This window comes from Euprymna scolopes, chromosome 18 (genome assembly GCF_053919585.1).
Source record: "Euprymna scolopes isolate OS-2025 chromosome 18, ASM5391958v1, whole genome shotgun sequence".
Taxonomy (NCBI): Eukaryota; Metazoa; Mollusca; class Cephalopoda; order Sepiida; family Sepiolidae; genus Euprymna; species Euprymna scolopes.
Window position 1 is genome coordinate 59369777 of NC_136499.1, and position 13947 is coordinate 59383723.

A 13947-nucleotide genomic window follows, 5' to 3' on the forward strand; every position below is an offset into this window, starting at 1 on the left:
TCTGTATGAGAGTTTGTTCATTAGTAAATTCATCATGCTTCTACTTGAAACAGCAGTTTTATCAGAAAATCTCTAGATTAAATGGATACATCTTATTTTATATTAGCTGTGGCATTGCTCCTGGTTTTTAATTTCCATAAATTATCTAGATTACAGAAAAAATAAAATATCCACTTAATATTGTAATCTGAAAAGTCTAAATTCATTTTTAGACAAAATCAGGATAACAATTATTAGGCCTCAAGTGAGGTTTGAACCCACAACTTCTGTATCTAAAAACAATACGCTAACTGATCGACTCACAATGACATTATTAAAAACAAACAAAACTCTTTCTTCTCCCTTTGGAATTGAATTTCTATCAATCAAAGGCAATAAAAAATTGTTATTAAATTAGTACTCAATGATTTGGGTGCCCAGTATCAGAGCTTCTGAGTGAGGGTAAGAATTCCTCTGACTTGCTTTATTTAAGATTAGTAAAATATTAATCAGGATTAAATATATAAAAATAAATAAATTGATGAAATAAACTGAAAATAATTAATGCTATTAACCATAGGGCCAATATTTGGTGTAAATCATTGATGAAACACATTTTTTTATCGTCAGGGGTGTGAGTTCCATGATAGAAGCGTTGAATTTAATTTGAATGAAATATGCATAAGAAACATATGAAAGCCAAATCACAACACAATATTACGAAAATAAACAAGTATTTATTTGTTTCAAAGTCAAACTCCATCCTCAGAATTTTGTACATTTTATTTTTTTCTTCTTTCTTGCTATGTTGTTAAGTTGGAGAAAAGAAAAATCAGTTAGTAAATGTCCGTGTGTTGTTTCTCAGCATTAGTATTGTTTATTTTCATAGTAAAAAGAAAAGAGACAGAGCCGGAAAAGAGACAGAGGCGGAAAAGAGACAGAGGCGGAAAAGAGACAGAGGCAGAAAAGAGACAGAGGCGGAAAAGAGACAGAGGCGGAAAAGAGACAGATAGAGAGAGACGAGAGCAGGTTAGAGAAAGACGAGAGCAGGTTAGAGAGAGTGACTGTGCAAGAGAGAGAGAGTGAAAGAACAAAAAAGAAATGAGCAAAAGGAATAGACAATGAAGAGACAAAGATTACATTTGTTTGTTTTCGCAATATCAAGACAAAGTTTCCCCAGCATGAAAGTTTTCAATAAGAAAATTATTCAATGCTGTAGGTGAAAAGCACCTATGGAACTCTTGTGATACAAATGAAAAAGAAAATTCTCACAGACACAAGGAAAAAAATAAATCCAATTTATTCCCTATGTATAAGTGACTATTTCATGGTGTTAGACACTCCCTAAAAAAATGAATAAATAAAAAATCTATATAAATAAAACAGTAGATGCAGATGTCTGTCTGCGTGTAAATATTTAACCAGTAAACTCTTAAACTACTGATCATGTAACACTGAAATTAACAGGAAATAGTAATTATACACCAAGGATAGTTTAGAATGAGTTAAATTTTTGTTTGGACGGATGAATAATATCACGTACAGAAATATGTCGGCAAGTTGAAATGCAAAATGTTCATTTCAACTTGCCAACATATTTCTATTACTTTTGCGCATGTGCAAATTCATTAACACCTTAAAGTGGTTTAATTTTAAATCTTACCTATCTGTTGATAGCTCAAACGGTGGGGAATGTGACTGGAGCAGTAATGTTTTGGTTGTAATTCTAGCTAATGGCACCCAAGTCATTTTGTTTGTTTTTTTTAATCTTGAAATCAGTACTACATATTAGGTACAATATAATATTCAATAGAGAAGAATTGGCTCTCTAACAAATACAAAATCTTCATGAATTAAAATATATTTAAGTGTATTTGACCAAGTATGGCCTGGTGACCCCACCCACCCCGATCTTAGTCATGCAATAATCTTCATTACAATTTAATAGATGACAGAATTCATTGTCAAATGATTTCTAAAAGAGTCAGATATTTTAATGATATATATATAAACCAATCACACACAAATATTAAATGACAGGCAAAGTTGAGGGGGAAAAATATCAAAGATAAAAGAAAGCCGTTTTTTTTTTCTGGCTAGAACAAAAAAAAAAAGTTTAATCAAATTTACATATATTAATATTTCAAAAGAAAAGTTGAAATTACTAACAAATATATCTTTAAATTCTTATTAAATTTCACAATATTTTTTTTATTATACTTTTTTTTATTAGTTTAAAAAGTTATAAGGTTGTATTTCTCATGTGTAATATCACAATTTCGAATAATTAAAACTAAACAGAATTTAGAATCAAATGAATTTCAAAACATTTGCTCAATAAAAATTATTTCCTCTTCATCAAGGATTAATATGTAAACAATGACAATTAGAACAGTGCAATGTTGAATTGTTGGTAAAACAAAAAAAAAACAAAAAACTGCCGTGTCCAATTTAACCAAGATTTTCTGTTTATGGTTTCATTAAATGAACATATACACTCCCCACACATTACATTATTTGTGCATTATGAGAAGTAAAGACTTATAGAAAAAAAAAAAAAAAACGAAAATGTGAAATGTCCATGTATTTCTTTGAGAATCAATTTTTTTTTCTTTTTTTACTTTTAGGGCGTCTATTTTTAAAACATTTGCATACATTAGAAAATGAGGGAGGGGGACAAAAATATCCCCTCTCCCTCTTCTCCCTGCAAAAAAGTCTCCAAAACAATAACTTATAAAGTCACCTTCCTCTGATTTAGAAAAAAACAGAGGTCAGTGTATTTTCAAAAATACACACACACATTATATATATATATATATATATATATATATATATATATATATATTAGTAGTAGTATTTTTTTTTTTTACAAATAAAGTTAATTTTAATGTTAATATTTATTGCAATCGACTTGAACCAAGCTGACTTTGAATAAAACATCTATAATTTTGATACAAATAAAAATTATTTTGATTTAAAAAAAAAAAAAAAATTGGAAAAGAACCAATGAGATTTTTTTTTTTAAAGAACTAAAATAAAGTGGATATGTTTGTCTGAAGGTGAATGGTATCTGGTCTTGGATGGTATGGCTTTGGCACAACTTGTTAACTATAATGCAAACCAGTATAGCAGTTGGGTACCATTCACAGGTTGTCTAATAGTCCTACATTCAAAACTGGATGGTTACAGTCAATGATGTCATGTCACAGCTAGTACTACTATCATTCGCAGACTTAGTATGTACTGCCCAAATTCAGTAGGATGTAAATACAGTGAGTTTCAAGATTTCTTTTTGTTCATGGCTACCCACCAACCAACTGCTACAAATAGTAGTTGTACCATAGTCGATAAATACTGCTACTAGTACCAAATGGTACTAACCCTGCGAAACACACCAGACTGACCTGCTGCTGCTGTTGCTGCTGGGACTGGTTTTGTTGTTTATAAGCAGCTTTCTTGGCTGCCTTTTCCGCCTCTTTCTGTTGTTTTTTCAATGCCTTCTTGGACTGATCAGCCAGACCTTCACTCCTGGAAGAGATATGGAAAGAAAGGGAGAGACGAAATAGAGTTACAAACAGAAATAATCCAAAGATGGTGTCATGCATTATCACATTAGGATATTAGTTTTTCATTTGGAAAAGGCAAAGCTATTAATTCTATTATGATAAACTTATTTAGTTTCTAGAACTAAAATAAATTTATTTTATTAAAAATAAGAAAATCATAGAATATTACATTTTAGCACAAATTCATGATTACAGAAATAAATACTATATTATAGCATTTATTTAATAATAATCATGCCTTAATTGATCTGTAAAACAATCTAGTTGATTGTTTAATCTTCATGTTTTTACAACTAGAACTGTTTATATGAAAAAACAAACAAAAAGGAATTTGAGGTGTGTGTATGCATAGGTATCTGTATTAGTATGAGGTCTATCTCTCTGTTCAGTAATTACTTTTAGGATATTAGACCTAAGAATGTGAAATTTAGTAAGAATGATTTAAAACAATGTAGATCTTTTTAAGAGCCCCCCCCCCTCAAAAAAAATATGTTTATTTGAAAGAGATTCTGTTATTATTGTATTGGGGAACATATACAAATTAATAAATGCAAAAGTTTTTGTTTTCACCCATTCTAACTATATCAACATCAAAACACCTAACACTTATTTTGAAATACTGTTTCTAAACTAATCTGTGAACACCCATAAACAAAGATAGGTATTCCTAACTTATTTACTTTTGTAATAATTAATATTTGGTAATATACATTTCTTATACAAATATCTAAAATAGTTTTGTCTACAGCAATATTATTATAATCCTTTGTAATATTAAAGCGATTGTATAAAAATAAGATAATGTTAAACACTTTTTTAAAATTTCAGCTTCATAATTATTCAAGGGGGATAATTTACATGAAAATTTCACGTTTCATTTTTATAGCAATACTAAACCATTTGATGTTTCTAAGAGCAGATATACTTTGAAATATTTATTTGTAGAAAATATTTAAAATAGTATATTTTAAATAAACTTGGCCATCAAAATTGTGATGAAAAAGGAAATTGTTGGTCATTCTTATTGTAAACTGATAAAAAAACCTATCTTTTTTCTTTTTTTTTTTTTTTTTTTTTAAAAAAGGAAGTCATTACTTATCAAGGTCTGGAGGCCACTCGGGGATAAGCGTTATTGCATGTACAGTAATGGGACAATATTGCAGTAATCACTAGTAATGGAGATCTGATAAAGTGTCTTACTTAAGGGGGCGGTTCATGAGGAACTTGTTTATGTTGGACTTGATGACACCCAAGTTGTAGTCAGGTGGGAAACAGGCAAACGGAAGAGAGTTCCACAGGCGTGCACTTCTAAGAAAGAAGCTTTGTTCATGGAATCTACGTTTAGATTAAGGCACAGATATAGAGTGGGGAAAATTAATGAGTGGTTTCAGCTAGATAGGTGTTTTTCGTGAAAGACTGACGAGGGGGGACCAGAGATTGGAACTCAGACAAACACTTCCCATGGAAATAACGATAAAACGACAGGCTTGCAACGTCTCTTCTGTGGGAGAGAGGTTGCAGGGAAGAGAAAAGGGCATCCCCCACTAGGCTACGAAGTCTATTTTGTACTCTGTCAAGACAGGATAGGCTGTTTTTAGCAGCTCTTGCCCAGATATGGTAGCAGTACTCCATCCTTGGACGTACTTGGCTTTTATATAGATAGAGAATTGCATCAGCAGTGAGATATCTACTGGAACGGTAGAAGGATTCCACCATTTTTCCAGCGACCTTGGCAACAGATTTGATGTACGTGTTCAATTTCAGATCAGGAGTAAAGGTCAATCCCAGAAGCTTGTCAAAACATGGAGCCTCTCCAAGACGAGAGCCATCCATTTCAATTGATGCCAGATGGGGATCAGAGCGTTGATGATGTAAAGATAGAAGCTTGGTTATAGATGCATTAAAAGTAACTAGTCACCTCTTCCCCCATTGTACCACGCACTCAAGATCAGAGGAGAGAGAATCAGAGAGAACTTTGTCATTTACAGCCTTTGATGTGTTCTCTTACTCTTAACTAGAACCATCTCAGTCACCAAAATACCACATCTACTCTAAGGAGCCGTATTACTTGAGATATCCCCAAATTTGTTAGAATTTATTTTTTTTGTCTTTTTTTTAAATTATAATTATGTATATAAAAATTCATTAGAATAGCAATGGAAATGGGGAGGGGAACAAAATAATTTGGTTAATAAGATCCTTTCACAGAATCTTATTAACCAAATGTTTGTTTTTTTTATTCCAATGAATTTTTATACATAAATATAACTTTAAAAAATAAAATAAAATAACCTACACTTTGATCTTAGTCAAAAGATGGGTGAATGATAAAAAATGTTGGTGCTTATGCACTTATATTAGTGTGCTATTTTTTAAATAGTAGTTTCAAGTTAAATTCAATTTTCACAATATCTTTTTTTTTATTAAATTGTTAAGTGGAAATACAGAATAGTTACAAAACTCTCTCTTCTCATGTTAAGAATGGCTTTCAAAATAACATTATTTTAGCACAGTAACATAAGTGCATAAGTACCAAAATGCTTTTATAACTAGGCATTTTTAACTGAATAATTAAAGATTTTTTAAAAAACAACCTTGAATTATTTAAAAACTTATTATAGCATTTTTTAATGGGGAGAAAGTAGTGTAGTATCTACGTACGTGCAAAATGAATGCTGATGCTCAAAATGTAGAAACATTTTGACCCCTAACTTTACTTAAAAATTCAATTTTAATAAAATTTGCAGTATTTATCAAATAATGATCACAGAATATAAATTAACCCATTATTTTTATTTGAATCTTAGTGGAAATGTATTATTTTGTTTAAACAAAAAATACCTTTACTAAAGTTATTGTTTTCAGTAGTAAGAAAATAAAATGAATTTATTTTTGCTTTTTTTTATGAAAATAAAGCATCGTAAATTGTAAAAATAAAAAGAAAAATTACTTTAGGAACATTACGAAAAAAAGCCCCTAAAGTTCGTATTAATGATTTCAATATAGCTCTAAGAAAAATAAATTTCTAGAACTACTATTATCATTGAATTAAGCATTGTTTATTTAATATTTTCACAAAAAAAAAATTATAATAATTGCAAAAAATATTTCTACTTTTTTTTTAGAATACACGTTTCACATAATTTTTATATGTAAGATTCTAATATTTTCCTTGCTTGAATGAACTTCAATGTAACATAATTTTGATATAATCTTGGAAACTAAAAAAATTTTTAATTTAAAAGCAGGAACACAGAAAAATAATTTATTTAATAAATGGTAAAAATTATACAAACGTTCACAATGGGAATGTAAGAATGCAAAAAAAAAAAAAAAACAGCACTCCCTACCTCACTATAACTACACAACGTCATTTTCAGACAGCCTTTTGATTTTCTGACATATTGGGCTTCCATAGAATGCATTCTTAGAGGACTTAGTTTGTGAGAAACCAGAATCTCTCGCTTTTGGGGACTAATCAAGATTTTTTTTTTTTTTTGTACACACAAAGTGTTTTATTTTATTTGAAAAACCCAGAAAACTAATATTTATCTTTCAAGAGATTTTTACGATGAATTTATATAACTTCAAAATTTAGCTGAACTTGTCAGTTTTTGAATGTCGCTGTGAAAACATTTTTCATTATAACTTTTTTTTTTCACGCGTACAAATATTTTTTTCCTTGTGGAAATTAACTTTAGTCTTTAATCTTTTAAATACAATAAAAAAAAACTACAAAAAATTAATGATAAATCAGTTTTCAAAACTCATGGACCCCTATCTTTTTCCACCATTATTGACCATACCTAGTAGTATTGGTTCTGTTGTCATAAGACCGTCCTCCAAGAAATTACCTCCTTTTTTAAAGGTATTACATTCTCCTTTGGAAAAAGAGCTAATGTAATATCTGTTCTATCACAAGATTACCTTTCCAGCCCTTCTTTTTTATGGGAGGATTCTCTCCAAGTATTGAAGTATCTGTTTTATGGTCATAAGCAGGGATTATCTTTCTTTGGAGGATAGTGTAGTCTATGTTCATTCATTCATCATAATACAATCCTTCCATAGATTACCACCTCCTTTTTATCTCTCAGTCAATACCTTCTCTTTTTAGGGGCCAGTATAGTATATGTTCATTCTTCATAATATTATCCTTCCAGGACTATTTTTTTTTTTTTTTTTGGAGGGAGGGAGTAGGGTATAGTGTAGTATCTGTGATATCCTCCCAAGCATTAACTCCTTTTGTTGGGAAATGGGTGGGTAATGTTTGTTCATAGTGGTACCATCCTCTCATTGATTCCTCTGAGGCTAGTGTAGTATATTCACTCACCATAATACCATCTATTCAGGCAATTAAGAATATGCGCATCCGGGGTGGGACCGGGTGGAGCGGGTTGAGGTCACACACACAAACATATTTGCATTCAAATAAATGAAGACGCGTAGGATAATAATACACTTCAGATAATCAAATCTACCATGAAACCGAACATAAAATGTAAAACTCTTTATTATTATATATCTTTTTTCTTACAAAGAAATAGATTTATGTATTAAATCTTCTATTGAAAATTTTTACTCATAATTTTCATAAAATTTAAAATACTATATATACTTGTGTATAAGTCGATGTGCATTTTAAGACCCCCCCCCCAAAAAAAAAAAAAATTGTGTTATTTTTAGGTATTACTTGTGTATAAGTCGACTGTAGATTCTAGACAAGTTAAATGGTCCGTCTCCTGGTTTTTTCTTGCACAGATAATTTCCGTTATGGTGTTTTGTTCCCCGGCATCTTCGAGCGATAATATGTGCATTTATGCAAATGTGGTCTATTTGATTTTCATCTATAGAACCAACCCACTGCACACTGACATGCAATGAATGCAAATGTTGCTAATCAGATATTCTGATCAATGACATGCTGTATATTCCAGGTACAGTTACTGTTTTTAGACATAATTTATGTCACGTACCATAATAATGTAAACGCATACATTGCACAAGCAATAATATACTGTAATAATGTGAACACATGCGTTAAGTGCCATTAAATGTTTTCATTAAATAGTTGTCATTAAATTGTTAATAAATAGTTGATATTGTCGTTTTTAAAACTTGTTAAACTTAGGGGAGAACAACATATCGTAAACACAACATTTCCTAACCTAAAAAAAAAACAAACAAAAAAAAACATATCACTGAATACATCATATCAAACTGAGGCCTATAGCCACATCTAGAGTGAACATTGCGAGAGCTATTCCTATTATTATTATTAAGCCTCCTACTGAAAAACTGCACATGTGCTTACATGCTGGCAAACACACTGCAGTGAGATTCAGAAGAAGAGCGATTAATTACTAGGATTACTGGTATATACCGAGTGCACAACAACATGGCGTTTTCTATGTTATGATTGAGCGCCGAGTTGTTTTTTAATATTTCCAAAAACATTACCTATGTATAAGTCGATCCCCAAAAGAATAATCTAAAAATTGTCTCCCAGAAATTCAACTTATATACAAGTATATATGGTAAATCAAATTGCAAACATTACCAGAATTTGAGGAAATTTAATCATAAACTGAATTAAGTTCATGAAATTAAGACAAATTCTAAGCCGATAACTAGTATTTAGTTTCATACAATTTCAAATATGGCAGTATGTTTTTAATCCCTTTTAAGTAATTTCATATTTGACCTTGCATTTAAAGAAACCAAGGGATCTTAGCATAATACATGCATTTCAAGGTAGATGTGTGTGTGTGTGTGTGTGTGTGTGTACACAAAAACAATAAAATATAGAAATCTCTAACAGCTTTATGCACTATGTTATTTTTATTTTATTTTTGAATCCTTGAGATAAGGTTTCATAATTTGTGTATTCTTTTTTTTTTTTTGCAGACTGTTAGATTCATCTTCATAGTTGATTTTGTTTAACCATATTTCAGACAACTCATCATCTGCCCTTGTTCAGGTGGTGCCCACGGTGCAGTGGATAGAGGTGTTGAGGCTCTATGGTTCAACGTTAGAATTGTCTGAAGATAGTGGTTTCAATCCTACCCAAAGCAAGCCAGGTGATTAGTTGGCCAAAACATAGTGAGACAACAATTAATGGGGATACAGTTACAAGATGCAGCATTCCTAACCCATTGCAGTTAGCAATCTGAAGAAAGCCAGAAGATGAGTTGGCCGAAATGTAGTGAAACAACAATAACTATGAAGATGAGAATAACAGTCCACAAAAAAAAATGAATGTAACTGCTTTGTTTATTAGTCTGTCTGACATTTGGTTAGACATTTACAGAACATAAATTTATACTTTTTAACCCCTCACTCCTCAGATTGAAAATTTTCATAGAATTCATTCTAATTTCGATTAAAATCTCTTACATGATTTTGATGCTAGAAAATTCCAAAAGAATAAAGATTTGAACTTAAAGGCCTTGAGAAATTGAAATTCAGAGAATCTTGTTTAATTGATGTGTACTAAGTTTTGGATCAAATATTTTAATTTCCAGATTAGTGGTTGCACCAATCTTATGTTTCCTAAAACCCTCTCATATATTAAAAAAACAAAACAAAACTGAAATTTGGGGGATATGTATTAATTCATGTCTAATATCTATCATTAAAATTTCACAAAAATCAAAAGTATTTGAATTTTCATAAAGGACTGCCATCCTTTTGCTAAATGTAGCACACATTAAGCCCTCTTACACTTAATGTGTTCCAAAATCATAATGATCGGTTAATTACTTAAAGAATATATCCTGTTCATACAAATATATAAGCATACCTTAGTTATCTATATATATTATACACACTAAACATTTTAATCTATTAAAAACAGGCAAAAGTTATATAGCATAAGTACTTTATGTCAAATTGGTGGTTGAAATTTGTGCTCATTTTTGCATTAAATATTAATCTTTATTAATCTCTAACTGTGCATAGAACAGATACCATAATACTTAGTTCATTGCACCTTATAAAGATCCCTACAGAATTTCAGCTAAATCAGCCCAGTAGTTTCTGAGAAAAAGTTGAACTAAGACAGACAGATATAAATATCAGTGTGTAAATATTTACATTTAGTAACAAAAGTATTGTACACATGGAATATTTTGAGTTTTATTTAAAGAAAAAAATAATTTCTATAATGCCAACACAGTTCAAATCCAAAACAAATAATTAAAAATTAAACAAAACACACATTTAGAATGGAACTTGCAAAACAATATTCAGCATGTAATGGAATGTTCTTTATTTACAATGAAAACTGCCGGATGTGTCAACTAATTTGAAATAAGTTTCTTGCAGAAATAAGCTATAATTGTATTCCATCCTTATTAACAAACCACGTGGAGATTGATATTCAGAAAATCCTAGAATGAACATCACATTTTTTTCACTTTTGTTGACATGCTAAAGTCATTATTCTATTTGCTTGTGACCGCTATTTTACTACAGTGTGTTTTCAGTTATTATTCATCATTTTCTTTTGCATTTATCCTGCAAAGAGAAGCCCTGTGAATTTTTCCCTACACCATACATCAAAGGATTTGCCAGGATGAAGTCCAGCCGTCCTGAGATATTGTTCCAGGGTATTTACCTATGTTTCAGTTCTTTCCTCCGTCTTTTCCACAGAGGCCTCCATCTTGAATCACATTTTTGCAGCAATGATGTTACCATTTCTTTGCAATACATGTCCTTATTAGTCGGTAAACAAATACAAACATAACTTCCCTTGCTCTTATGGCAAGCATAATAGTGTAAGGGCAATAAGTTTTGACTGCTGACTAAACAGTTGGGTTTTGAATCTTAGCTTGAAACACTCACTATGTTCTAAACAGATATCTGTGTATGACTCCTCATATCAACACTAAAGCAAGGAACGTAATAACTACAAATAACATGGCACAATAAAACAGAAGATTATCTATGACACTATAGATATCCCCTTACAAAGTGTTAGGAAGTGATTAAAAAAAGAAAAATAAAGAAATGAGGAAAATATAGCAAAAAGCTGAAAAAATAGTTGATTAGCAGAACAAAACATATAGAAAGTGAGAGTTAGTATAAAGACAATGGCAGGCATGGGGGTAGTTAGGTTAATATATTTAGAATTAGTTTATGAACAGTTTAGAAGAGAGGAGTTTTTGATTGACAGCAGTTGAGGACAATACAATTAATAAAAGAGCAGATCCAGATAGCTTTGGCAGACTGGAGATGGGCTGACCTTGATCAACCGAGTTTTGGCCTCAACTTTAAATGCTAATGCCCACATCTTAGTTGTTTTCCCGTGATGGTGTCACACACATCCAGCATACAAGTGATATTTATAAAATATGTTGGGAGTTTGTGTTTTCTTTTGTTTCTCTTGCAGAGTATTTTTTTCTTTTGACTTCTAATTCTAAGCCATGTGCTCACTCCTTCAGCAATCATCAATGTGAGAGACAAGTACAAAATGAGAATGAAAAGAAATGCACAGCTTTGAGGTTGTTGTCAAGCAGGGAAAACCATGGTTTCACATTGGTTTTTACTAAAATAATGTCTATAGAAAGAAGCTTTATTTTCCCCTCAAAATATTTATTACATTTAATTTAAAATAAAGGAAAATCATAAATTTGTATAGATTACCAAAATTTTAATGATTTTTTTTGCATGTCATAACCTGTAAAACAATTTGCTGATCCTAAAACTTTTGTAACATGCGTGCCAGGAGAATGAGCAAATAAATTTCATTGTACAACAACAAAAAAGCGAGATGAGGTTCTTTTCTATCATTAGGTCTACTTTGCGACTACAATGTGTTGGGTAACGTTAGACTAGTAATGTTTTTAATTTCTTTATAGTTCGAGATTCGACCCATCCTGTTATTTTTTTTAAGGTTCAAAAGTTTTTGTATTATGAGCTTTGTACTTCCTCTTTTTAAAAGTAAGTAATAAAAATATAAAGATAGTAATTTTTGGCATTATAACTAAAATTGATTATCCAACATATGCTCTAGTTAATATATATAAAATGGTTGTTCATTGCAGTCAAAAAAGAACCAACCAAAAGTATTACTTCAATAAAGTAAGTTTTTTTTGCCTAAATGTATTTGCAGTAAAACTGGCAAAACTTTACGTTATAATTTACTTTTTTAGAGTACAAAACTTTCATAGTCTATTGGGTGATGTCCTCTTCTCTACAGCCTCCTCACAGAAAAGATGTTTCTAGTCTTTCTCTGCACTGATAGGTGCTCAACCGAGTTCAATCTAGGACCCTCCTCCACGTAAAACATTCACAACAAAAACTCATTTAGCCATAAACATTGTCAATAATTTCACCTTTCTCCCTCTGTGAATCTAAAACAAAATGGAACTTATGGAAATATTTTTGGAATTTTCTAAAGGTTTTCATAAAAATTTATTTATTTTTACAAGGATAGAAAATGAACATTGAAAATATTTTTGTTTACACATTTTTGTACATTTAGCTTGATTTCATGTCACAGATAGTACTAATCTCATATATATATATATATATATATATATATATATATATATATTCAAAAGAATTTTTACAAATTTATAAATTGAACTAGCGGGGGTACCCGGCGTTGCCCGGGTGTTTGTAGGTGTGTGTGGTATTAAATAAAAAAGAAACCAGCCAGAATGAGTTACTTAAATAAATTTAAACATCTTTCAGTAAGAACCAAATTGACAGGTGCTCGCCCGGAAGTCGTCAAGCGTTACGACGACGACGTCAATGACCAGGTTTGTCTGTTATAAGCGAAGTAAAAAAAAGAAAACAACTTTAAAACTTAAGCGGGAAAAAAAAACAAAAGAAACTAACGTAAGGTAAACAAACGATGAAAACAGAAAACGAACACGTGAAAAATGGCTTAAATAAGCCTGTTTCGATATTAAAATTTAAAAAATCAGTGGGTACCTGGGTGTTTTTGGGTGTGTGGTCGGGGGTGGATAAGCGAAGTAAAAAAAAAAAAAACAGAAAAACGAACGTTACGTGAAAAATGGCTTAAATAACACTGGTCCAATATTTAAATTTAAAAAATCGAAAAAAAAAAAACAAAACAAAAACAGACATCTCACACCACGATTCGAACCCAAAACATTTAGATAATGAACCAACGCGTTAATCGACTGAACTAACGCGACGTACATGAAATTGGTTCAGTTTTTCAACTATTTAAAGTAAATCAGGTCATGACGTCATCTGGCGCATGCGTAGAACCGGTCGTTGTCACGTGAAAACCATTTTTGTTGACCCCCCCCCGTCGAAAATTGTCGATTTCGGGATGAAAAAAATGAACGTTTTTGGCCAATTTTTCGATATTTTTCAAGCGAAGGATGGGGCTTTGATATGATACAGAGTTTGTGAATTTTCGTTGTGT

General features: G+C 30.9%; 1 protein-coding gene across 1 annotated transcript in view; it reads right to left on the minus strand.

Moving 5' to 3' along the window:
- LOC145297627 (aspartate--tRNA ligase, cytoplasmic-like) overlaps positions 1–13947 on the minus strand; it is a 200149-nt gene that overhangs the window by 84993 nt on the left and 101209 nt on the right. Inside the window, exon 2 of the mRNA XM_080143713.1 lies at positions 3384–3507. Coding sequence (XP_079999839.1) covers positions 3384–3507 — 124 coding nt within the window. The remainder of the gene's footprint in view (positions 1–3383; positions 3508–13947) is intronic.